General features: G+C 47.4%; 1 protein-coding gene across 2 annotated transcripts in view; it reads right to left on the reverse strand.

Moving 5' to 3' along the window:
* Positions 1 to 24,275, reverse strand: part of LOC146808838 (uncharacterized) — a 42,388-nt gene extending 18,113 nt beyond the window's left edge. The window contains exons 1-3 of one of the 2 annotated variants that reach the window (XM_085615662.1): positions 24,034 to 24,275; positions 10,787 to 10,913; positions 10,579 to 10,677 (exon numbers count right to left, since the gene is read on the reverse strand). In XM_085615662.1, the coding sequence (XP_085471788.1) occupies positions 10,579 to 10,677; positions 10,787 to 10,913; positions 24,034 to 24,045 (238 nt within the window). In that variant the 5' untranslated portion in view covers positions 24,046 to 24,275. Of the gene's footprint in view, positions 1 to 10,578; positions 10,678 to 10,786; positions 10,914 to 23,541; positions 23,716 to 24,033 lie in introns of those variants that run through there. The other variant, XM_085615661.1, reaches the window with a different exon arrangement.
* Positions 24,276 to 24,680: the final 405 nt, after the last annotated feature.

Raw genomic sequence — 24,680 nt, forward strand, 5'->3', positions numbered from 1 at the left:
ACAGGACCTTTTCCCTTTCCTACTCATCCGCTCCTTGTCCCCCCATTCTCTCTGAAGTGTGTATACATATTAGAACGGCAGCTAGCCGTGGGACAACCCCTCTATTTTTCATCTCTTTGGCTTGGTTAACATAACCCGCCCCTTTTCCCTTTTTTCCCACACCCCCCACCCCCCCTCCACACAAGACATCACTAACTCTATAGTCCCCCTAACATCTTTAGACCCCTGATCCATCATGGATGACCCCGGCCTCTGTTTCGATGACGAGACAGTAGCCGAGATTCTAAGAGCCCCCTCTTTATTATCAGAGGACGGCAACCTTCCATCAGGCAGCAGGGACGACGACTGGAAAGCCCTACAAACTCTGAGGAGGCTACAAATTAAAACAGCCCTACATGGTACAATTATGACCGAGTACCTAAGAGCCAATATTGCTCCCAATGGTTTACTTGTCACGCTCTCGCCACGTATATTCCTTGAGGACATCATTTTTCGACGGGAATGGTCCCGCATTGCATGGAAGTGCACGAGGGATTGGCTGGTGTTAATCATCAACACAGCCAAAAGACTATCGGACGAACTCCTAATACAAATTACACTGTCCGAGAATAGACTTAAGACAGGCATTTCCATCACTACCTTCAAGTCACGCCTGTCTGAGATCAATCAGGAGATAAACGATCATAAGGAGTACCTGACCAAACAAAAGATTCACCAACTCCAAAAGGATGTGAAAAGATTTGATAAAGAGAAAATCTTTCCATACACGAAAGAAGACTATGTTAGTCAAACTCCTGAGACTTCGGATGATGCTAGCAGCAACCACTCGTCAGGCTCCAATAATAGCAATTCTAGCTATGATAATAGACAACCAAGGTACCGAGGAGGATACAGACAACCACCACCACCTCCTCCCTTGTTTCAAGGCTTCCCGGGCCTCCCTTATCAACCACCTATGTATCAAGGACCATGGATGGGCCCCCAACCTCTCTGGAACCACCCACCTGGACCCCACCAGCCCATACCTCAGTACAACCAATTTCCGAACCCCCCTTTTCTAAACAGTGGGAGGGGCAGAGGAAGAGGCAGGAGAAGAACAGGAGGAAAAAATGTCCAGTGGCAAGACCAGGACAGGATGACTCTCAGGAGCAAGTCAACGAATCCCTAGTAGTGAATCTATCATCTAGATCACTCACCCCGGACGAACAACAACTCCTGGAGAAAGGCCTTGGTTTTGTTCCAACTCCCAGAGAGGATGATTTTAGACTCCATCAGGAACTTCACCTCTTCTTTAGGAAAATACGTCTCAAGGCATTTTTTGATGGTAAACCTGCTCCCCCGACAGTAGGGACTGGTCTGAAGAATAAATCCAGGTTCACCCCCACATCAGCCATGACACCTAACGAAGTCCTCACTTTCGAACAGGCAGTCCTTAAAGAAGTCACCGAGACCAGAGTCACTGGCCATCACTATGACAATCTATCCAAGGCAGAACGAAGTATCCTGTCAAGTCTCGCGGATGACCAGACGATCATCCTCAAACCAGCTGATAAGGGCGGCGCGATCGTCATCCTTGACAAAGGGATTTATGAAGCGGAATGTGAAAGACAACTTTCAGATACCAAATACTACCAACTCATTGAAACGGACCCTACGCCACGCCTCGTGAACATGATACAGAGCCTGACCACAGAAGGTGAGGCTGAGGATTGGATCTCGCATGATGAGGCCCTTTTCCTAAACCAAACCAACCCACGGACACCGTTTTTCTACTGCCTTCCAAAAATTCATAAAGGCATGAATCCGCCGCCAGGACGCCCCATAGTCTCAGGTATTGACTCCTTACTTGAACCTCTGAGTAAGTTCTGCGACTTCTTTTTACGACCTCTAGTCAGCAAGACACCCACTTACCTGAGAGACACTATGGAGGTACTCAATCTGATACAACTTTTTGACTCTCCAGAGACGATTGACTTGCTCGTAACTATGGACGTTGAGGCACTATACACGAACATCCCGCAGGACGCCACCTTGACAGTCCTTGATCGTGCCCTACAGAATGTGGACCCATGGCCATACATCACTCCGATACCCTTCATCTGCAACTGTGCTCATCTTGCACTTAAAGAAAATTTCTTCGCATTCAACAATAAACTTTACCACCAAATCCAAGGTACATGCATGGGCAGCACTTTTGCGCCGAGCCTGGCATGTCTCTATATGGCCGACTTGGAGGAAGCAAAAATTAGAACACCCTCCAACCCATTCCATGATAACATCCTCCTCTGGCGCCGATACATCGACGACATCCTCATCTTCTGGAGAGGTAGTGTAGAGGAATGTATCGCCTTTTTCACTTGGATGAATACAATTGACCCGTTCCTCAGATTCACAGGAACCCACTCCCCCGAATCCATACCATTTCTGGACCTCCTCATCACACTCAAAGAGGGTGGGCTTTACACAACCAACTACAAAAAACCCACGGACAGAAATAGCCTCCTACTTTATCAGAGCCACCACCCCAAATCACTTAGGGACAACCTCCCTGTGGGCCAGTTCCTCCGCCTAAGAAGAAATTGTAACACCCTCAACGAGTTCGAGACACAAGCAACCATACTGAGTAAAAACCTCACTGCTAGGAACTACCCCACCAACATCATCAAAATAGCTCATAAGAGGGCAAGAAACAACCATCGCGAGTCCTTGTTGGAAACAAGAACAAGACCAGAGAACTCTGCACTCACCTGCGTGACCTCGTTCACCCCTCGTTCCAACACTATCCAAAAAATAGTGAAAAGACACTGGCGAATACTAAGTACTGGGACGTTTGATCCGGGACCTCCCCCCCTGTTTGCCTTCAAACGCACTCAAAACCTGAGGGACATCCTTGTACATACACGCCCCAGAACCATTCCTAAACCGTCTCCAACCCTTTGGCACTTACCTCCCATCTCGGGCCATTTCCCCTGTGGGTCGTGTTCGTGCTGTTCCCAAACCAGATCTACAAAGGAGGTTGATCTAGGCATGTCTAGACCATGGCAATTAAAACGCCATACAAACTGCAACTCCAAGAACTGCATCTATTTACTAACATGTCCGTGCGGACTCCACTACATCGGGATGACGTCAAGACCCGTCAAAACACGCATTGGGGAACACAAAAGCACAATAAGATGTAAACGAACCCAAACGAGGTTGCAGAACCATTTTCTCGAACTCAACCACCCCCCTGAGAGCTTACGTTGGGTTGTCATTGATCACAACCCTTCCTGGTCAGCTGGGACCCTCTTCAAAACCGAACAGCGATGGGTCTTCAGACTTAAGTCTAATGTGTCTGGCCTTAATGACGACATTCCGTGGACCACACTCCACGCCTGATTCATTACCTTTTAGAAAACAATGTAATACACCTTCCACCTGCCGTACCATCATAACTGAGCAATCTTAGATGGTGGCACCCTATATCCCCCCATGGTATACTGAACTCCTGGCATATACTTTTGCCAATTAACCTCTTAGCACCAGCCTCCTTGGGGAACTTGTAGACTTTTTCCATTTACGAGCAATACACTGGCCCTCTATGTGTTGTGACATTCTGACACTTGTGACACACACTCCTATGGTCCTAACATAACGATTCTGGATCATCGAACCATATGCAGTCAACAGCCATTACATATGGTTATATGGGACACCTATACGTACACTTTTCCCTAACCCCACCACTTATGATACTAGCACCGGCCACACAGCAATAGACATAGGTTCGGACACTTGACCGTTCCAAGATGGCCGCCGCTACTTTTTTGAGACGTAGCTGAATCCAACAAATAACAATACTGGATACACAGCCATACGCATTCCCAAATCACTGCATATGGCTATGCGGGATACCTATACCCACACTCTGCCTAACCCCACCACCTATGATACCAGCCCTTGCCTTACAGCTAAAGGAATATGTTCGGACTTTCTTGCCGTTCCAAGATGGCCGCTACCCTTTTGAGACGTAGTTGAGTCTCTTCTCAGTATCTACCCTACCCTTCTGACCATTGATCTTTGAGCGCACATTTAAGACGCTGCGCCGCCGATAAGCAGTACCGGCGACTCTGGAGGCATCTTAGGTTGTCGAGGCGATTTCCCGGGGCAGATGTAAGTACGTCCTACGGTCTTAAGCGACCTTCATACAGCCTTTGTACTTGTTGTGATAGACGGCGTGACTACACTTTTTAGCCCCGTGTGCGAGCCATTGCACAACAACAACCCCCTCCATAACTTATGCTGCCTGGTTTCCATCCCTAACCCATTACCTTCACAGCTGAAGCCCCCGCCCCAGTTTGTCAAGACCCGGCACCGCGTGGACCCAGACTTCTTGCGGGTAGGACTGTCTATTCAATCATTGTCTACAAGCATGTATTTATCTTTGTTACGTCTACACTCGTTATTTGTACTCTCACGTACCCAGCACTTGCAACCTATGGCATGTTCCCTCCACGTCCATGCCATACTCATATCGAATCACCCTATTATGTCTGGGCTATTTTATTTAAAATACTGCTAGGGAGTCATTTTAACTCTCTGATCACTTCCCGCCTTACTTGTAGACGAGTCAGCCAATCGCCCACTGGTGTGAGTAAACTCCTGTCACCACACACAGCGCTGTCACTGAGTCTCTTAAACCCCACCATCACATTTAGCCTGTTTTATCTTAGAAGGGACTTTTTACGGGCAATCTGAGAAACCTTACTTGCAGTTTGTGTTTGTCTTGTTCTAATCCCCATTGCTGGGCGCTTCCATCGACGTCACACAGGGCACGAGCACCCGTTCCTAGCACGACTACGGCTGGAATACTCTTCTCTCTGGTGCATGCTTTTCGAGCCCTCTTTCGTAGGAAGCCCCACAATATATTTTTTTAATGTTTTATTCTCTCCCTCTCCATCACAGGTTCGACGTCAAGGACACGAATAATCCGTGTTCCTCCCACAACTTTGTTGTGTTTCTGGGATTACAGTATACTCTCCCCCCTTGTTTCTGAATCCCACCCCTTTCTTTTTAATCACCACCTTGGTCCTGACGAAGCGCTAGGATCCATTAGGGACCGGCAACAGCGCGAAACATGTTGACCATCACTTGCACTCCCTCTCTCTCACTTTAAACCCTCACTCTTACGGGCCGAGAGCAGTGGGACGTATTTACAGCTTTTTTCCCCCACTCAGAATGTTTATATAACATTGTCCCCCGTTATTTTTAGCAGACCTCCTGGGCCCACCAATAAATAGTTAGGGCACCATTAGGTCTTTTTAGCCTCACCACCACCCCCCTCCCCACACACCCACACGCACAACTACGGCGACTCCACCAAAAGATCTCCGATAGAGAGCCCTTTTAGGGCCCGTGAGGGACTGCAGCGCCACCCCCACGAGGAGCACAGCCCGATGATGATGCTTTGCACCCGCAAGGGTGTGTGAGGGCACTTCTAGTACCATCCAGGAGTCTCTAGTCTCCATCACACTATCATTTTCGAACCTAGTCTGAGACCCTTTGTCATCCTCCCCTTTTCCCCTTCCTCTTGCATAGTAGACCATACTGGCATATATATTTCTTCAGGAACTGTTACCTTACTTTGCATGTGTGTCATGAATTATCACAAGCCAGCTCAGGTGCTGGCCTACTGCACCCAACAGACTAACATTAATTGTTAGGCATCCAACTGGTTTGCATTGCAACTGTTCTTTTTTTTTTTTTTAATAACTTTATTCCTCAATCAGATTTGTTTATTTCTGTGTCATTTTACCTATTATTATGTTAGCTTTTTAACTAAGTTGTTTCCTATTAATACGTTACTTTTAAAATGTATTATGGTTTTGGTTATGTCTCGCACTGATATTCTGATAGGAAAGCATTGCTGATCATGCCTAGTTATGAAGGGCGAGTCTCAGAATTAAGCTTCACTAACAGAAGCCACTGTTTTGGCTTTATGCACAGGACACATCCAGTAGGTGGTCTCATTTCCTCATAGCTTAACAATCAATTTTCCTACAGTGCTGTAACAACTTCCTGGCTCATTAGAGCTGCATTATTAGCCTGCATTCAAATTACGAAATAGGCTTAGAACGGTTATGCTCTGGTCTGATGTAGGTTGTCACATCTCAGTATACACGGTTATGCCTCCAAGTTTTTATGTATGTGACAACCACAATTTAGTATTAAATCTTGTATTGGCTTGTTCCAACATTAGCAGATCTCAATACACCCAGTACCACACAGGGTCCTTCAAACCAGTCAGTTCTCCTTTGGAGGATGCTGAAAGGCACACAAAGAAGTAATTTCTTGTCTTCTTTTGATCACCATTTCAAGGTGGGCTAGCATCCTCACCTGTAATAATTAGTACGTAAATGATGTCCTGGAATGGCTTGTCACTGGCGCTCCATTCAGGATCCGGGACACTGCAAATGAGGGTGGAAATTCTTTGGGGGCATCTTAGCGGCGAGTCTCAGGTGCCCGATGTCTGTGAACACTACTTACCAAAGGGAGAGATCCACTGCATTCTCTGGATTATATCCCCACCCTGCTGGCACTCACGAGGCCTGTATGGGATCACCGTGGCTGGCACGGTACACGCACTTTTGTCTGTCTTAACGTCTCAGCCGCCACAATTTTTGATGTTCCCCAGACTACTGCACAGTTGTGACCGGTGTGCAAGTGCCCCAATCCTGGAAGGCCAGGAGTAGATCGGCCCGGTCACTAACACTCCCGTTAGCGAGACCTCAATAGCAATGGTAGCTGGTTATCTTTGAAAGGGCGGGGCATAAAAACTGCCAGGAGTTCACAACAGGTTTTTCAAAGTTTGTCTCGCTCATACTCTTTTCCCCTCACTCTAACTCACATTCTCTCATGTACTCATTCTCACTAATACTCACTCCCACTCACTGGTACTCACACACAAACATACTCCTACTCACTGGGTATCACTCACTTAAAAACACACACACACACACACACACACACACACACACACACTCACTGTTTGCCACACCACTGATAGCTACACCCCTGACTCACTTCCACTCCTCTTACAATTTCCAATCACTCACTCCTCCTAATGCGCGCACACTTCGTCCCTCACTCCCTCGGTCTCACTTTCACTCATTCACACACCCTTTCAAACCCACACACACTTTCACTCATTTCCATTCACTTTCAATCACTCACAAACACACTTCCAAATGCATGCATACATAGAGAGAGAAACAATTTGTATTACATACCTTGTTTCCTATGCTGCAAAATCAGAGGCTCCATGGCAGCAGCAGAGCAGGAATCTGGTGCTGGTCATTGGAACCAGCAAGCCATGATTCCCAATGAGGAGCCAGATAGAGCAGCAAGTGTAGGTTTGAAAAGGGAAAGTACCACCTCAATCCCTCTCCCAGTTTCTTCATAGGACTGGAACAACAGCCCTATAAGAAGCTGGGACAGTGCTGGGGATCCTGCCCCTGCTGCTCTGTGTGGCTTCTCATTGGCCTCAGGGATGCACTGACGTGCGCACTGACAACCACAATTTAGCAGATATACTGTGCTGCCTGTTACATAAAATGGATTGTGCCTGTGTGAGGGGACCGGAGCTGAAATAAGTCCCTCAGACTTGCACAAGCCAGACATACACCTAAAGAGTGCTGTATTTTGAAACAACACTCTGTAGCTGGATCATCACTCAGCCCCCTCCTCCTCGTCTTCTTATCAGGAGCCTGGAGACAAGGTCGAGAGGGCCGACCTGCTCACTGGAACCCCTTATAAGAAGCCACCACAGCTCTACAGTCATTGCCCATTCAAGCAATACCTCCGGACAATCTCTGTGTTGCGTTCCCGGATGCTTAGTAGTGCAGGGTTTCCACTATGGGTGGAAAAACGGGGCCAACTCAGTAGCCCCAAGTGCCATCTTGAGCTGCAGCCGGCCCTGCCCCTCTTGAGCATTTATTTAGAGCTTCGAAAACTAAGCCATGAATGTCCACAGTGACTATTTGCAAAGTCACAACTTTTACATCGACTCTAGTGTGCAATAAACTGAGTTATGCTGCGTGAACTACTCCAGGAACAGTTTTAAGCAACACTGAGCATGTGCATGTGAAGCTGTTCCATTTCTGCCGTTTGATGCTTGAGAAGAGGCTCACAATAGGAATCTGTTCGAAGAAGTGTTCTACAGAACCACTGTTTCTTTGCTGCATTGTGACCACTTTTAGTGTCTGGTTGCTGGATAAATCACTAGCCTCCTCGTATTGTAAAACCTTAGGTCCACAGGGCCTTTCTCGCCATTATCTCCACTGTGAAAAGAGCTTGTATGGGAGGCTGCTCCTTTAGCTGGCTAGCTTCCAAACAGTGGAATACCTTTCCTCAGACAAGAAAGCTCTGAATTGATCTTTCGAAGGAGACTTAAAAACTGTTTATTTGGACTGGCTTAATGCCATTTTGGAGCTTGTCTCATAGGTGTTGCCCGAGTATGAAGTTTTAGCGCATGGACACTTCAGCTGAAGTAACCAGGCGCTCTATAAACAGCTTTATAATGTATTTCAAGTTGCACTCCAGTTCGATGCATCCTGTGCATTTTGTTATTTTGAAATGCCTTGGTAAATCTAAAATCTACAATTATAAATATCAGTAAGGACCTCACAGTCACAAAAGCATGGAGTCCCACTGACTGTTAAATCAGGGCAGTAATACTTGACCAGCTATCCCCTGCCGGCTGCCAAATAAACTCTGCCTCAGAACCCACACAAAGGAGTTCTCCTCTATGAATTCAGATTACATTTGCTCATACCGCTTCCAGAGGATGCTTCGATCCTTGTTTCTATAATTGTAAGCTACTCACAAGCACTGCTAATCGCATAGCTTCTACACATACTAAGTTGCAGACCTCATACAAGGAAGGTCAATCACAGGAATGAAATCACATGCAAAGAAAGGCCCTACATTTTCTTATCAGTCTTTCATTTAAGCCAATTTGTTTGGGCCGGGGCAGACTGGCCCAAAAGCATTTTTGGTGTATGTAAATGTATTTAAATACAATACTGTCTGGGCTGCGGTTCAAAATTCAAATTATTCAATGGGATTGAGAAAGCTGGGCGCATGTGCAATGTTTAAATCACACAAAAGGACAAAGAAGTGCTGAATTCCTTAGTTGTGTCTACTCATTACAGTTTATTAATAAACCATATTCTAACTCCTTTAAAGTACTTTCAGTGCAGTAAACGAAGTGCAGAACTGGACTGTACCAGAGTTTCAGGGTGTCAACATTTGAAATGTGGACAACAAGATATGCAAATGAAAATAATTTATAGTCAGTGGTCAGCGTGAATATTTCTCTTGAATCCAGCCTTTCTGGACCTACGTTGACACTAAAACTTTAGTGAGCACTTTAGACCTGCGCCACCAGCCATGAACAGGACAGGAACTTAAGAACTTTGTGAGTCAGGCCATAGAGACACCTGCATGGCGTTGCTCTTAGACAATAGTGACTACTGAAAGTCTGCCTACAGTTTTGGTCATCTGATGAACAGGTTGAATAATTAATTGAATTTATATTCAACAGAAATCAATACACAGCTGTACCAAGGATTTCTTCTCGTGTGGGAACACGTTTGTCACATGTTTGAGATGTGAACCTGTGCGAGTGGTTAGTGTGCTTCGATTGAAGCGTCCATCACCAGCCAACGATAGGTGTTCCTATTCTGATTCACTATGCTGTCACAAGCCATACATAGCACAAATGTGGAAGCAAAGAATATGGTGGAAGTAGAATCTCAAGGTGGACCTTTTGCGAAACGTTTCTGTAGCCACTCTGGCTCGCCATCCAAGTGCTGTTCTAACTGTATCATTTTGTAGTTTTATGGAAGAGATTAAAAGGAACAGCTTCATGAGCTGACCATTGGTGTTGTGAAGAGAAGATAAAATAAAAGAGCTCTCTTACTTGAGCTTGATCAAGCTGGTGTAAGAATCTTTACATGAGTCTTCAAACAGGGCTTTAATCACGAAGGAAACTGGCAGACCACAAAGTACTGATTGGAAAGGTGTTTTTTTTTAGCTGTCAGGTCAAAAGCTGTATATTGGCAAAGATGATTCTACATAAGTAGCTTGAATACATGTTCATTAATTAAAATGAGTCAAATTGACTGAATATATTTGAAATTGTATGCAGAGAGAATAATAGACATCAAATTAATTTAGTCACACCTACCTTAATCAAGGAACTCTCATATATTCACATATACGTTACCAAGTCCTTTACCCTAAAATATCCCTCCCCTTTGACTGCTAGATATTCAACTAACTACTATAGGCCTTACTTTTTTACATTGGCAGTAAATGTGTCTATTCTAACTTCTTGTCTATTTGGCATTTCTAACTTTCAGTCTAACTGGTATGCAAAACCACAGATTTTGGAACAACTTGATTTGAACCGCACCATCTATTTAACAAGTGTGAAAAACTCTAGAGTGAAAAAATCTATACTGAGAACTGTTACTTAATAACCAACGCGGATACATTAAATGGAAAACACATGTGCTGTGCAATAGAACATACCAGGTCCTTTGTTCTCCGGGGTGGCGCAGTCAGAGCGGCTACACCGTTCCATCCCCTCATCAAGCATCTCTAAAACTTCTGGTTTGGGAATGTGGTATCCTGTACAGAAGACAAAAAAAGAGGACACAGGATGACATCATACCTGGGGGACCACTGCTACATGCACCAGTCCTTGTCAGAAAACTCAAGGCAAGGTGGAAGCACTTACCAAGAGATGCCATGGTGTCATAACTGTCCTTCATCACCGCCTTGTAAAGTTCCTTCTGGTGCACATCCAACTCCTTCCACTCTTCCTTCGAGAAGAAAACAGCTACATCTGCGAATGTCTGAAGTATCTGAAAGAAGACAAGCTCACTGTGTCACCAGTTCTAGCACCAGATATGATCAAAGGCATGACAAGCAAACTAATGGATCGCAGGGTTCATTAAAACTCAAGGTTCCGGCACAAGATTCCCAAGGCTTCTTGCCTCCTTGGATGCATAAACTGATGTGCCTCAGGATTGCGGTGAACATTACTAACAGTAACGCATTAGACAGTTTAAACTTTAATCAGTTCATTAAGGAGAAATAATCAAATAATTAAGAAATATATTACAGGAGATGTTATTCTTAGCTGCGATATCAAAGACCGTAATTTGAGAAAGCAGAATATTTTTTGTTGTGTGGTTGGCCACTGTGACACAGTCATTAGGCACAAGGAGGGGAAGCTTAGAATGCCCAAAGCTTGTCCATTATATGAAGATAATGCAGTGTGGCGCAGAAAATGTAAATGAGAAAGACGTTTCATTGATAAATACGTCTACTAAAGTAATGTAAAGAAAAACAGACAGGATAAACTGAGATATATATACACACAGTCCTTTTAAAAACTAGGAAAATGACATCCTGGTGAGACAGTACAAAGTAGGGAAGTGCAGAATGATGCGTGCAGTTCCGTACCAGCTGCATTAATACAAAGCAAACACAATGAGATGATGGACGGAGAGCTGAAACTTTTCAGACACTCACCCCCAGTAACAGATCTGGGTTGAATGCATCATCGTTCTTTAGCTCACTTCACCACCTTAGTTCAGACCCAGCTATATGAAAATCAGTCTTGACCCTGTGCCTCATGGGAACAGTCCAGACCGAACTGCCAAGCCAGGTCTTCCCTCAACCGGAAACAAACATCCTGGGACCGGTTTTGGGGAAACACCCCTCATCAGCCAGGCTAGCTTGAATTCAGTGGCAAAGTGAGCAAGGGACCTATCTGGGCATACTCTGCCAACTTAGGGCGAACAAAGCAAACCCAAGGAGATGATGGAAGGAGCGCTGAATCTTTTCAGACACTCTCTCCCAAACACAGATCTGGGTTGAATCCATCATCGTTCTTTAGCTCACTTCACCACCTCATTTCAGACCGAGCTATATGCAAATCAGTCTAGACCCTCTGCCTCATGGGAACAGTCCAGCCCGAACTGCCAAGCCAGGTCTTCCCTGAACCGGAAACAAGCATTCTGGGACCGGTTTCGGGGTAATACCCCACATCAGCCAGGCAAGCTTGAATCCAGTGGCAAAGTGAGCAAGGGACCCACGTCTGGGCATACCCTGCAAACTTAGGGCAAACAAAGCAAACACAAGATGATGGACGGAGCGCTAAAACTTTCCAGACACTCCCCCCCCAGTCACAGATCTGGGTTGAATCCATCATTGTTCTTTATCTCACTTAACCACCTCAGTTCAGACCCAGGTATATGCAAATCAGTATTGACCCTGTGCCTTCTGTCCATCAATTGTTCTTTTTGCATTAACACAAAGGGCTACGCTTTCCAGCTTCGTCTGTATGACCCCTTTGATCTCATCTAAAATAATAACTTCAAGAAATACTACTGGAGGAGGGAGAGTTGTGGCTCACAATAGTAAACCTTTAACAATGGTTGCTAAGCGATCGGATCTTCCTCTCATTCACACGGTTCTTTAATTCAACAGCAAATTCCAAGGACCAGAGATTCACTTGTTCCTAGTGAGATCAGTGATGGACATGGACTGGGTTCACACATTGTTCATTTTTTTTAACTCAGTGTTGACTTTTGCTTTACAGTATAGCTACCTTCTTTGGTATATTTCTTAGGTGTGCTCATCCTCTTTTTTGTAGCTTCCCCACAAGTACTATATGACAAAGGCTTTTGTCTCATGATTTTATTGTGGTTACTGCCAATGATTCAACAACTGATACTGCCAATATAGCTGTCGCTCACTACTCTTCACCTCTCCCTTTAACATCCCTCTGCTTCCATCACTCTCCCTTCATGCTTTTGTTTTAATGTGAACTCAACATTACTGGTCAAGAATTCCTGATCGAGTATTGTGCATCTCGTACAGTACTACAAAGGGCATAGGCTCTTTGCTTAGGAGATTTATTAATGTATAGCAATTACATTGTGCCTGACCTATTTTGGTACCTATGTATGCTACCTTACAGTATTTCCAGTATTATTTCAATGTTATACTATTCTCAATGTACTTCTGCAATTACTAAATTTCCAATTAAGAAATATTGCAAAAAAATGCATCGTATGCACTACCCTATTGGCCCTCACTACTTATCTTCCAAAGGACTTGGACAAATGGGCTTCGGCACCAAAACAATCTGATACCAACTCAGCATTATTTTCTAGTCATACCACTTCTTTATTGGCTCCTGAAAGTTTTTCTTCGCTCGATTCCTGTATCAGGCCATCAATTTCCTGTTGCCAATCACATAGTCTACAACACCACAATAAAACAACTTTGAAGGTCCTTCCCACTCTTCTCTGATTAGGGCGAGTAGGTCTGTCACGGGATGCCCCAACAGAAGTTCAAAGGGGCTAAATCTACCCACTTCTGTGGAATTTTCCTATATCCAAAGAGATATGACATGAGAACATCCTCTTTTCTCCTGAGGTTCTATGACTAAGTCCTCATCATGCTCTTAAGAGTTGTGCTAAAACTTTTTACCAACTCATTGGCTTGTGGGTGGTATGCTGTTGAGAACCAGAAGGTCACGCCAGATTGCTCCCACATTTCTCTCATAAATAATGCTATAAAGTTTGTCCCTAGTCGAAATATCACTGTTTAGGAACTCCAATCCCCAAAAAGATCACTCGGAATGCCCTAGTTCTCGCATTTGCAGTTGTGCTCCTCAGAGGGACCACCTCTGAATAGCTGGTGCATGATCCACCACAACCAAGATATACTTATTGCCTGAATCTTAGAGGGCTTGAGCTCAAACGGACAATGTCAATTTTCACCTACCCAAATAGGACACCAACAACTAGACCTTGGTCTTACCATAGCTTACCAGTAAGTGATTCAGGTTCTACAGATGCTCTCTGCGCATTCCCGGACAGTACAACAGACAGTCTAACCATCTCTGGTCTTTCTAATGCCCAGGTGTGCATTTCGTGAGCCATTGGCAACTGGAGATGCCTGTGGACTAAGGGAACCGCTAAGTGCTTGCTAGCTCCTGACTCAATATTCATGGGCTCACTGATAAGCAGCCTTTCTCCCAACCTATTAAGTGTTTTCTTGCCACTCTCTTGCTAATCAGTTGCTAGGCTTCCTTCCGAAGTCCCACAAGTGTAGGGTGGTCTACTTGTGCCTGGCAAAATTCATCCTGGGTTGATCCTCCAGAAACTAATAATGACTTGAACTCTGGCAGTGACTCTGACTCCAACACCTGTTATGTTTTGCGTGTCCCATCCGCCTGTCGCTCTGGAGCAGGGGCTGTTGATGCCACAGCCTATTCTGAAGCCCAAATTGTGCATTTAGAAACTCCTTCATTCACTCATAGTTCATATGATCATCTACAAGCATTCTCCGAATAATTCCTTACTCTCCATATGCAAGTGAATCATTAAAACACCAGATACATCATTAAAAACCTGTGCTCTACAAGCAATCTCAAAAATCACAAACCATTCCAAAATATCTTGGTCTTCCAAATACATGCACAAACTCTTTTGGAACCGTGATAGGTATTCCTATACAGCTGGAGGTGGAATTGCTTTTATCCCCCAGATGTAGGCATCTCTGCTGCCATCCTGAACTTCCCTTTCTCTATAGCTATGATCTCTCTATCAAAGTATCAGTCTTTCTCCTATCCTGCTCCAGGCTTGGAAAAATCATAAAAATATTACCAGACCTACAGGTCTAGTGACTTGAATAATTCACTCGACCTAACTGTAATATACTTGACTCAAATTGTGTGATCTTAGGTAAATATTTTATTTTTTTAGAGCTACCCTTTTCTTCATTATCACATATGAAAACACCTTCAAATATGCAAATTCAGCATTTCTGCTGAACAAAAAAGACTGTTTTGTTTGATATCATAGACTCAACTTTTGCGTCATGTACAATTAGAATCTAGCCCACATATAGGGTACACATGACCCCTGACTTGCCTCTTCGTCACTAATAACATTGTCATCAGGGCAGAGGCAGGAATGTTTTAGTTCACGTTTAAAAACTCACCGATAATAAACATATTACTAAAGCATTGTGTGATAGCATACTGTCATTTACAAACAGATTTTCTATTGAAAGAGCTACACACGTTCCTACTAACATGCAGTTTTACAGATAAAACTATACAGCGTATAGACCATAATCAATGGAAATTGGGTTTCAGCAAAAATAATTATCATTTGCACATCACCAAGTAAAGTGTTGATTATTTTCATCCTATTAAAATCTTTTTTCTCAATCACACAATTACAAATAAATTTGCTCTCATAACTACTGAAATATATTTTGAAATGTTTATACGGTTCATTTACAAGCTATTTAATGGTATGTGTTAGAAAAAAAACTGATATCATATAGCCTTTCATTTCAGTCTTTGTACAGCAGGATTGACAGACAGTTCGCTTTACAAAATTCTCTACTTTTACAGTGAGAGAAAGAAAAGTAAACACCAATATCTGGGATAAAATAAGCAGCAACTGTAGACACAAGCTGACATTTGACCTATGTCTTTCAGCTTGATTTTTTGATTCACATTGAAGATGCAACAATAAAGAGAAGATTTTCAACTACATCCGGAACACTGTGGACATATTTGGAATTGGAATTAATATTGTAAAAGGGGTGCACCTCTGTTTGCTTTGTTTACCTAGTTTACATCGAGGAAGCGTATCATTTTTAAGGCCCTGTGCATCGCATACAAGGCTCTTCACGGCTCAAGTCCAGCGTAACTTAGGGAAACCCACAGATGGTATGTGCCTAGCAGAACTCTTTGTTCAAGCTTAGCCAATAACGTGGCTCTTCCCTTCCACATTCTTTCTTCTTGGGCAGGCAGGAGTTTTGTTATTTGCACTGCACGTATCTGAAACACGCTCCCTTTAGGATTGAAAACAGCTCCACCCTTGCTTTTGTTCCGAAAAGCTTTAAAAACCTGGTTCTTTAGCCAATAGATTTTCGTTTGCTCCTAAGATGTAACTTCCTGGCTTGTCAGCCAATATCATCGGCAAGCTGCTCAATAACCTTGTCGCATAGCGCCACGACGCCTCCAGGTATTAAATCAAATTCAGCCCAGTGCTTATTTTTGAATGCGAGAAAGTACTTTAATCACACAATTGTAATAAATACTACACATTTAAGTAACCATATACAAGTGAGTGATCCTAGGCACTATTTCATGTTGGTGCTACACCCAACCAGTTCCTTCACTGTTTGTTCTCTTGCAGGTGCTCCCCTAGATTCTGGGTTTTCCTTGTTTTAAGGACAGTCAGAAGTAGTGTGAATCAAGCTCAGGTGGAGTTTAATTAACCACAGTTCAAAAATGAACTCAGTCTTTTTATATTACCCCATTCTCTGGTTACATGAGTTTTCATGAATCCTTTCTACACACTTGTGCACTTGAAAGGACTGCAGAAAACTGGTAAATTTTTGTTGGAGTTCTTTAGAGCCTGGAGCGAGCCGCATTCAGTAGCATGTCTGCCCTGCTGTCCTCTTGAGGTTGTGGAGCCAGCTTCCATGAGTATGAGGTTGAGGTTCTGACTACGATGGCCAGGATAGCACCGCTCTGCCTTAGAAGGGGCAGTACAATAATTGGCGATCTACAGCCCTGAATGGAAGCTGTCCAGTCCTGACTGTAGTTAGATGCAGTCTCAGGGAGGTGTCTTTTGCAGTAGGCAGTTGCAGCTCTCATCCAATCTGACTGCTCAACAGATCTAGCTTCAATTGTGCCTTCAGCAATTTGAAAGTTACAGAGCCACTTGGACTTTCAATGAGTCGATAGGTGCACTACCGACTGTGCCATCAGCGAATCGACGGGTGCAGCCCTGGTTGAGATTTTAGTATAACAGTCCCTGTTGGAAAGCAAAGCGATAGTATGGGGGCATCAACAGGCACAAGGGCCCTTCCAGATCACCATGTTATAGTCAATCTTTTTCTGGGTGCCACAGCTTCTGCATAGGTGCTTAATTGTGCTCTTTCCTGGATAGTGTCTCCTTCACTAGCGCCTGGCAAGCTTCTTCCCTCTCTCAGCAGGCAGGAGGCTTCTAGCCACTTCAGGGCAGATACACAGCTCCTCCAGCAGAGAATCTGGAACCACTGTCTCAAACTATAGAACTGGAGTGAGTCGGTACTTATTTCAAGTGTCCTTTCCAGGCTAATCTCCAGAAACAGTCTTTGTGTAATGTGAGAATTCTCACAGCAGGTAGCACTGGGGCGGTCTCCATCCTGGACTACCCATAACAGAGGCACAAGGAGGTGCAAGGTTCCTGCATTGAATGTAATCAGCCCAAATTAAGGAATAATCAGGGTAAGAAAAAATGGCAGGTCTCACTTAGAGATGTACTCACCTTCACAAGAGATTCTGCTATCCCCACACCCTTACAATCCATCAAATGTCAGCGCTAAGACAATTCAACAGCTCCATGCTAAACAACAAGGTATTATAATAGTTAAAGCCAACCCCGTCTCCACTCCCTTTCTTCAATGTCACGCCTAGTTGCAATATTAATTCTCTAAACCACGGCATGCTACAAAACTGCTCCAAGATCTAAACCCAAGGCAGGTCACAGCACAAGTCCTGGACCTCCGATAGTCAAGAAAAGGCCTCTGAGCAAACGTTTACATTACAGTGACGCAAATGTCAAAGGAAAATGTCAGGATGCGAGATACACATGCAGTTGGGCACCCAGGGCAGGAGACCACGCTAATATCAGACAAAAAAGATATTCCTGTCCCAACAGTTGTGATGGGGAAAGTGAAGTGGGGGAGGTGGTCCTGATATACTCATTAGCCAGCACATTCCTCACTACAGGTCTCTACTACATGCTATTATCTCATGGCTAGGATTTTTCTGCACCCTAGATTGACATTATCCTGAATTAACCAGTCTGAGTATTATCTAATATAAGAAACTAACATTAACAAATACAGTAGGTATGACCTTGCCTAAACCTCTCGCCAAAACCCAGGTATCTGCAAAAATGTACACAGCCTAGATTTCAGAGAGTCCACTGGCTAAGTGTAGTGTCGCGATACCAGGCCCTGACGTGACACGCGACGGTGTGCGCGTCAGGGCACGTTGGCTGTACGTAATGTAATAAAGATGACGTCACGCGGACGCGGCGGCAGTTAAGCCCCGGGCTGCGGAGACGGCAGAAGAACCAATACAAGTGTCCCCGAGTTATTGTGTGCCACGTGCGCTGCAGGCCCCACGCGCATCGCCGTATACATACCCCAGCGACACCACAATTTGGCGACGAGGGTGGGATCGTGCCCCTGCTCAGCCTTGGCGCGTCCGGTTGGAGTGGCGGCCGCTAACGATCCTCGTTGCGGTGCTCGTGCCCCGCCGGAGCGCGCTGGAGGCCCCCATGCTGTGAGCCCACCCGGAAAGCGCTACGGTGTGCCTGACTGCTCGCGCTGGGGCCGGCTCTGCGATCGGCGCCCAGCGCGCTTCAAAGACATCACGTGCCCTGCCCTCCCATCACGTGCCCTGCCCTCCTGACCCGGAGAGCGCGCAGCGTCCTCTGTGCCCTGCCTCTCCACGACGAAACCATCCAAGGAAAGCACACGGTGTTATCTGGACCACCGGAGGCATAAGAAGGTAGGGTCAAGTACCCCTGGGCTCCCATAAACCCTCCAAATCAGACGGCGAAAGGGAGGGGCTGGCCCACACACGAATCCCTGGGGACTCTGAAAAAAAACAATAGGATAAACCAAGGGAGAAGAGGTCTCGCCTAAGGTCAGCAACACACAGGTCAGAAGGTCTCGCCCAGGGGAACCTGAACTGCCCAAGGGAACCAAGGCCTCGCATCGCGCCACACACACACGCGCCAGAAGGTCTCGCCCAGCGTGCCTGCGACGGAGAGAAGGAGGTTCAAGCCTGCGCAAGCCACGCGCACGCAACATGGCGACAATCCCGCCAATAGAGCCGTTCTCCGTCGAGGGGTCCCCATCAACGGTAGCAGCCCGGTGGAGAGACTGGGAGGACAGAGTGCGCATCTTCTTCGAGGCCACGAAGGTCCACAGAGATCAAAAGCGCGCAATGATAATTCACCTAGGCGGGAAAGAAATTCACAACATAGTGAAGACGCTTGCAGAGGCCACACCCAAGACGCACACGACGCTCATAGCCGCGCTCAACGAATACTTTGAACCGATGGCAAACCGCGACTATGAACGCTTCATATTTCGCCAGGCGCGCCAGTCGCCGGAGGAGTCACTCGACAAATTCTACGCTCGTCTCAAGAACTTAGCGGCCACCTGCGGGTTTCGAGATGAGACGGAAGAGATAAGGGGCCAGATAATACAAGGATGTGCGTCCGCAAAGCTCAGGGAGAGGATCTTGGAAGAATCCGGTAAACCTCTAGCGGACATCCTGACGATGGGCCGAACGAAGGAACTATCCAAGGCGCGCGCCGCGCACATGGAAGCGGCGCTACAAGTGCCAGTGAAGGCCGAGCCGGTCAATGCTGTGGCAGTCAAGCCAAAACAGAGGTGGCCCCGACGAAAGCCAGCCCCGGCTGCTTAAGAACAGCAGAAGTCCTGTGGATACTGTGGCGGCTCACCCCACGCCCCGGCAGAGTGCCCAGCGAGAGGGACCAAATGCAGAGGGTGTGGACGCTTCAATCACTTTGAGAAAGTGTGCCGTTCGAAGGGTTTTCGAAAGCCCCGCCAGGCCGTGCACACGGTCGAGGAAGGAGGCCCAGGAGCCAGCGACATGGACGACGACGAAGAGGAGGAAAAAGTCATACACCGGGTGCACATGATAGGCACGGCGGCCCGCCGAACCAGGAGACTGCCGCAATGCAGCATCCGAATAGGGTCAGAAGAAGTTACAACAGTGGTAGACACAGGAGCCAGCATCAACATCATGGCCGCTGCTATGCACAAGTCCATGCGCCCACAGCCCCCACTACAACCCTCGACCATCACAGTATTCGCCTATGGACAAGAAGAACCGTTAAAGGTGCGAGGGAAGTTCAGAACGGTAATATCCCATGGGACCCGATCCATCACATCGAACGTCTATGTCACCGAAGACGGGCAAGGCATGCTCCTGGGCTGTCGGGCGGCGGAAGACCTGGGAGTGGTGACCTTCGCGTTTGGGGTGCACCAAGAGTCAGTACAGCACACTCTGGAGGAGTTCGAGGAAATCTTTCAGGGGATAGGCAAGTTCCGGGGGAAAGAAGTCCACCTACACATCGATCCCACGGTCCAGCCGATAGCACTCCGACATCGCCGCATAGCATTCCACCTCAGGCCACTCGTGGAAGCGGAACTGAAGAAGCTAGAGGCGGCGGGGATCATTGAGAAGGTGTCCGGACCGACCCCGTGGGTGTCGCCGATTGTCGTGGCGAAGAAACCCAAGCAGCCAGGCGCTGTCCGGATATGTGTGGACATGAGGCTCCCGAACGTAGCCATCAAAAGGGAGCGACACATCACCCCCACTATCGATGACATCGTTGGTGAAATGGCCGGCGCCAAGTGGTTCTCAAAGTTGGACCTCCGCTCAGGGTATCATCAACTAGTCCTGGATGAGGCGTCACGGAACATAACGACATTCTCCACGCACGTAGGTCTGAGGCGATACACGAGGTTGAGCTTCGGGGTTTCGAGCGCTGCGGAGGTGTTCCAGAATGTGATCCAGGAACTGATCGCGGGGATCCCAGGGGCGCTCAATGTCAGCGATGACATCATGATACACGCCACGACGGTAGCGGAACACAACGAGAGGCTGGTGCAAGTGCTACGACGCATACGAGACGCAGGCCTCACGCTGCATCGGGAGAAGTGCGAGTTCCTATGCCGAAAGATCCAGTTCTTCGGCTACATCTTCTCAGCTGATGGTGTAAACCCCGATCCGGACAAGGTCAGAGACATCAAGGAAGCAGCTGCTCCCGCCAATGTCACAGAGGTGAGAAGCTTTCTAGGCATGGTGAATTACTGTGGCCGGTTCATCAAGGATCTAGCGAACCTCACAGCGCCGCTGAGAGAGCTCACAAAAGACTCAACCCCCTGGACGTGGAACATGGACCAGAGCAGAGCATTTGAGGAAGTCAAACATGCACTTTCAGAAGCTACGACGCTGGCCTTCTTCGACCCGGCCAAGCTGACACAAATTGCCGTTGATGCTGGTCCGGTCGGGCTGGGCGCGGTCCTGCTGCAGCGGAAGACGGACGCTGAGGAGTGGGCCCCGGTGGCCTTCGCAAGCCGATCACTCACTGACACGGAGCAGAGGTATTCTCAAATAGAAAAGGAAGCGATCGCCATTCACTGGGGGTGTCGTCACTTCCACTTGTACGTCTATGGAAAACCGTTCGTCGTGACAACCGACCATAAGCCACTGGTTTCCCTGTTTGCAGGCACCTCAACGAAGCCGCCGCCACGGATAGAAAAGTGGATGTTGCAACTGCAGGACTACAACTGCAAGATTGAGTACCAACCGGGTGCGCGTAACCCGGCAGACTACCTCTCTCGCCACCCCCGAACAGCAACTCCAAGAGAAGTACAAGAGGCGGCAGAAACGGAAGAGTACGTCCGGTGCGTTACGGCGCGGTCGTGCCCCCGGCCAGTGTCCATGGCAAGCCTGTCCAAGGCCACCAGCGAAGACGAGTGCTTACAGAGGGCGAGAGTGGCGGTCCGGGACAACAGTTGGACCCGCGCCCGAGAGGAGTGGAAGAGCCTGACGCCTCAGGCGAAGCAGATAATGGAGAGCCTGTACCACGTGAGGACAGAACTAACGGAAGACGAGACTGGATGCCTGCTGAGAGGCCACCGGCTGGTAATACCGACGTCCCTCACTCAGAGAGTGGTGGATCTAGCCCACATCGGTCACCAGGGTATGGTCAAGACCAAGTCACGGCTCAGAACCAAAGTATGGTTCCCTCTTATGGACGACATTGTGGAGGCGACCGTTCGCGAGTGCCAGGCGTGTCAACTATCCGGTGAAGTGCCCCGGCCGGCCCCGGTAGTGATGGAGCCTCGCCCAAGGAGGCCCTGGTCAAAGATCAGCGTTGATTTCGGCAGCCTGCCTGACGGAAGGCACACCTTGGTGGCCATAGACGATCATTCCAAGTATCCAGAGGTTGAAATACTGACCGTTCTGAGTGCTCAGGAAGTAATCCCGAAGCTCGAAAAGATCATGGCAACACACGGCATCGTCAAAGAGATCAGGACCGACAATGGGTCACCGTTTCAGAGTCAAGACTTCGCGGCGTACCTCCAGGCTCTCGGAATTCACCATCGGCGGATCACTCCACGATGGCCCCAAGCGAATGGGGAAGCAGAACGCTTCATGAGGACTCTCAACAAAGTAATTCGAATTGCCCACGAAAAGAGCCAGTCTGTAGAACTTGCCATTTTCACATTCCTCCGTAGTTATCGCCAAACGCCCCACTCTATCACGGGAGTGGCTCCCGCGCACTTGCTAATGGGGCGGGTTGTCACCGACTCCATACCACATCACCCAGAATGGCAGCCCGAAACTCCCAATGACAGTGCCATTGATGCGCATCGACGCGGAGCGTTTGCCCAAGCCGACGCCCGTAGGAGGGCTGTGTCCTCACCAATAGCCCCAGGTGACTATGTTCTAATCCGCAACAGGGTGCCAGGGGGCAAGTTTCGTTTGAACTTTGAACCTCAGCCCTGGATGGTAGAGAAAGTTCGAGGCACATGCGTGACGGCCCGGAAGGGTGCTGAAAGGATAACGAGAAACGTCTCCTTCTTCAAGCAGATTCCCGTGCCCTCCGGAGGGGAGGAACAACGACAGGACAGGGATGTGCAACGCCAAGACAGAGCCCTCAGAGACATGCCGCGAGAAGAAGGGTTTTCAGGACCCGAGGGTCACGTGAGTGGGAGAGTAGAGCTCACAGGTCAAGGACATGTCACCACGCCGCACCGGCCAGAGACCCTGCCGCCTGGAGTCGCAGGTGTACCTGAGGCCGGAGAGACCGACGCTGAGGGTGACTTTGGGAGCGGAGATCAGGACGCTGCCGGCGAGCGTGGCGGAATGCGATACGACCTGAGGCCGCACCCAGCGCCTTCCTGCCGGCTGCGAGACTACGTAAAGTAAGACTGTTCATGTTTTGTTTATGAGCCCGTTGATCTGCAAAGTGGTGGACAAGGCGGGACCTGCCGTCCATGCTGGAGAGTGTAATTACGGACTGTTTGGGTTATACTGTATTTTGTTTTGTGTGTTGGGGAGGAATGTAGTGTCGCGATACCAGGCCCTGACGTGACACGCGACGGTGTGCGCGTCAGGGCACGTTGGCTGTACGTAATGTAATAAAGATGACGTCACGCGGACGCGGCGGCAGTTAAGCCCCGGGCTGCGGAGACGGCAGAAGAACCAATACAAGTGTCCCCGAGTTATTGTGTGCCACGTGCGCTGCAGGCCCCACGCGCATCGCCGTATACATACCCCAGCGACACCACAGCTAAGCATGTGCTCTAGCGTGTACGTTGACGTTCCACATGTTTACTTACACTGGTTTCTCTTTTCTTTGAGTCTGTAAGGCTGAAGTTGCTATGGTCGTAAGAATAAAAGTGGGTTGGGACGTAACAAGGGTTTTCAAGTACGCCAGCTAGTTCCTTTCTCCACAGAGATCCGGTACATGTAGTTTTAGTCATTTTCCGTCAGCAGCCAAAACCGACTATCTGAACTCAGAGCCAAAACTTACTGATGATCTCATCGATTCAAACGTGACACATAGGCACACCACGAACACAGAAATGTCACACATATGCACAATGAAACCCTGGCAGCAGCGCAAAACATACTTGTCCGAAGTATCTACAATACCTAACAGACAACTCCAAGCACTAAGAGACGCACAAAAATGAAAAGCATCAAAACACACTAAACTCCTGAAAACTGCATCATTTCTCCCACATGACATCACGTTCCATCCACGTGACGTCATTGTAAACACTACTCATAACAGACAGTTTCCGCTACGTCGCTTCCGGCAAGCTCACCTGTGATGTCATGGCGCCGGTCACGTACTCATGATGGTGCCTAGTGATTGGGCGGGGGCTCGCGTGGGACGGGAATATGTTATAGAGGACGTCCTCGTTGCCGAATTCTTCCGCTCTTTCTCAGTTGCAGCAAAGGCAGCGTAATAGGCGCTGCTTTTTCCCCCCTCTCTGTTGCCGAGAAAGCGGTGCTAAACTAGAAGAGGGAAAAACACTGTCTCTACGGTGGCCGTTGCTGGTCATACCATCGGGAAAACGAACACAGCAGGCGCGCGCATGCGCGGAGCAGAGGACCTGCCATCTTGGTGTAACAGTCTGAGGTTTCAATGAGTAGGCGCGCGCACTAGCTGCTCCCCTATATTATGTCGCGGCTTCTCAGAATCTTTCGTACATTGGAAGTGTGATTAGAGACGCCATCTTTGTACAACTAACTCACAGAGCATGCACAGGAGGGGGTTGTTTGCGGAAGTCCTGCTAACTCGTCCTACGTTCCGTAGAACGATGCAAGGGGGGAGTTGAACAAGATTAAACTGCTTTAAGTTTGTAGAAAAAGTTCCACTATCTGTTCAATTAATTTTCCATTTGATATTCAACTTCTTTTTTGGGAATCACCTCTCATTTTTGGCAGGTTAATTGTAACCGGTAAATGT

Source organism: Triturus cristatus, chromosome 7, assembly GCF_964204655.1.
Source record: "Triturus cristatus chromosome 7, aTriCri1.1, whole genome shotgun sequence".
Taxonomy (NCBI): Eukaryota; Metazoa; Chordata; class Amphibia; order Caudata; family Salamandridae; genus Triturus; species Triturus cristatus.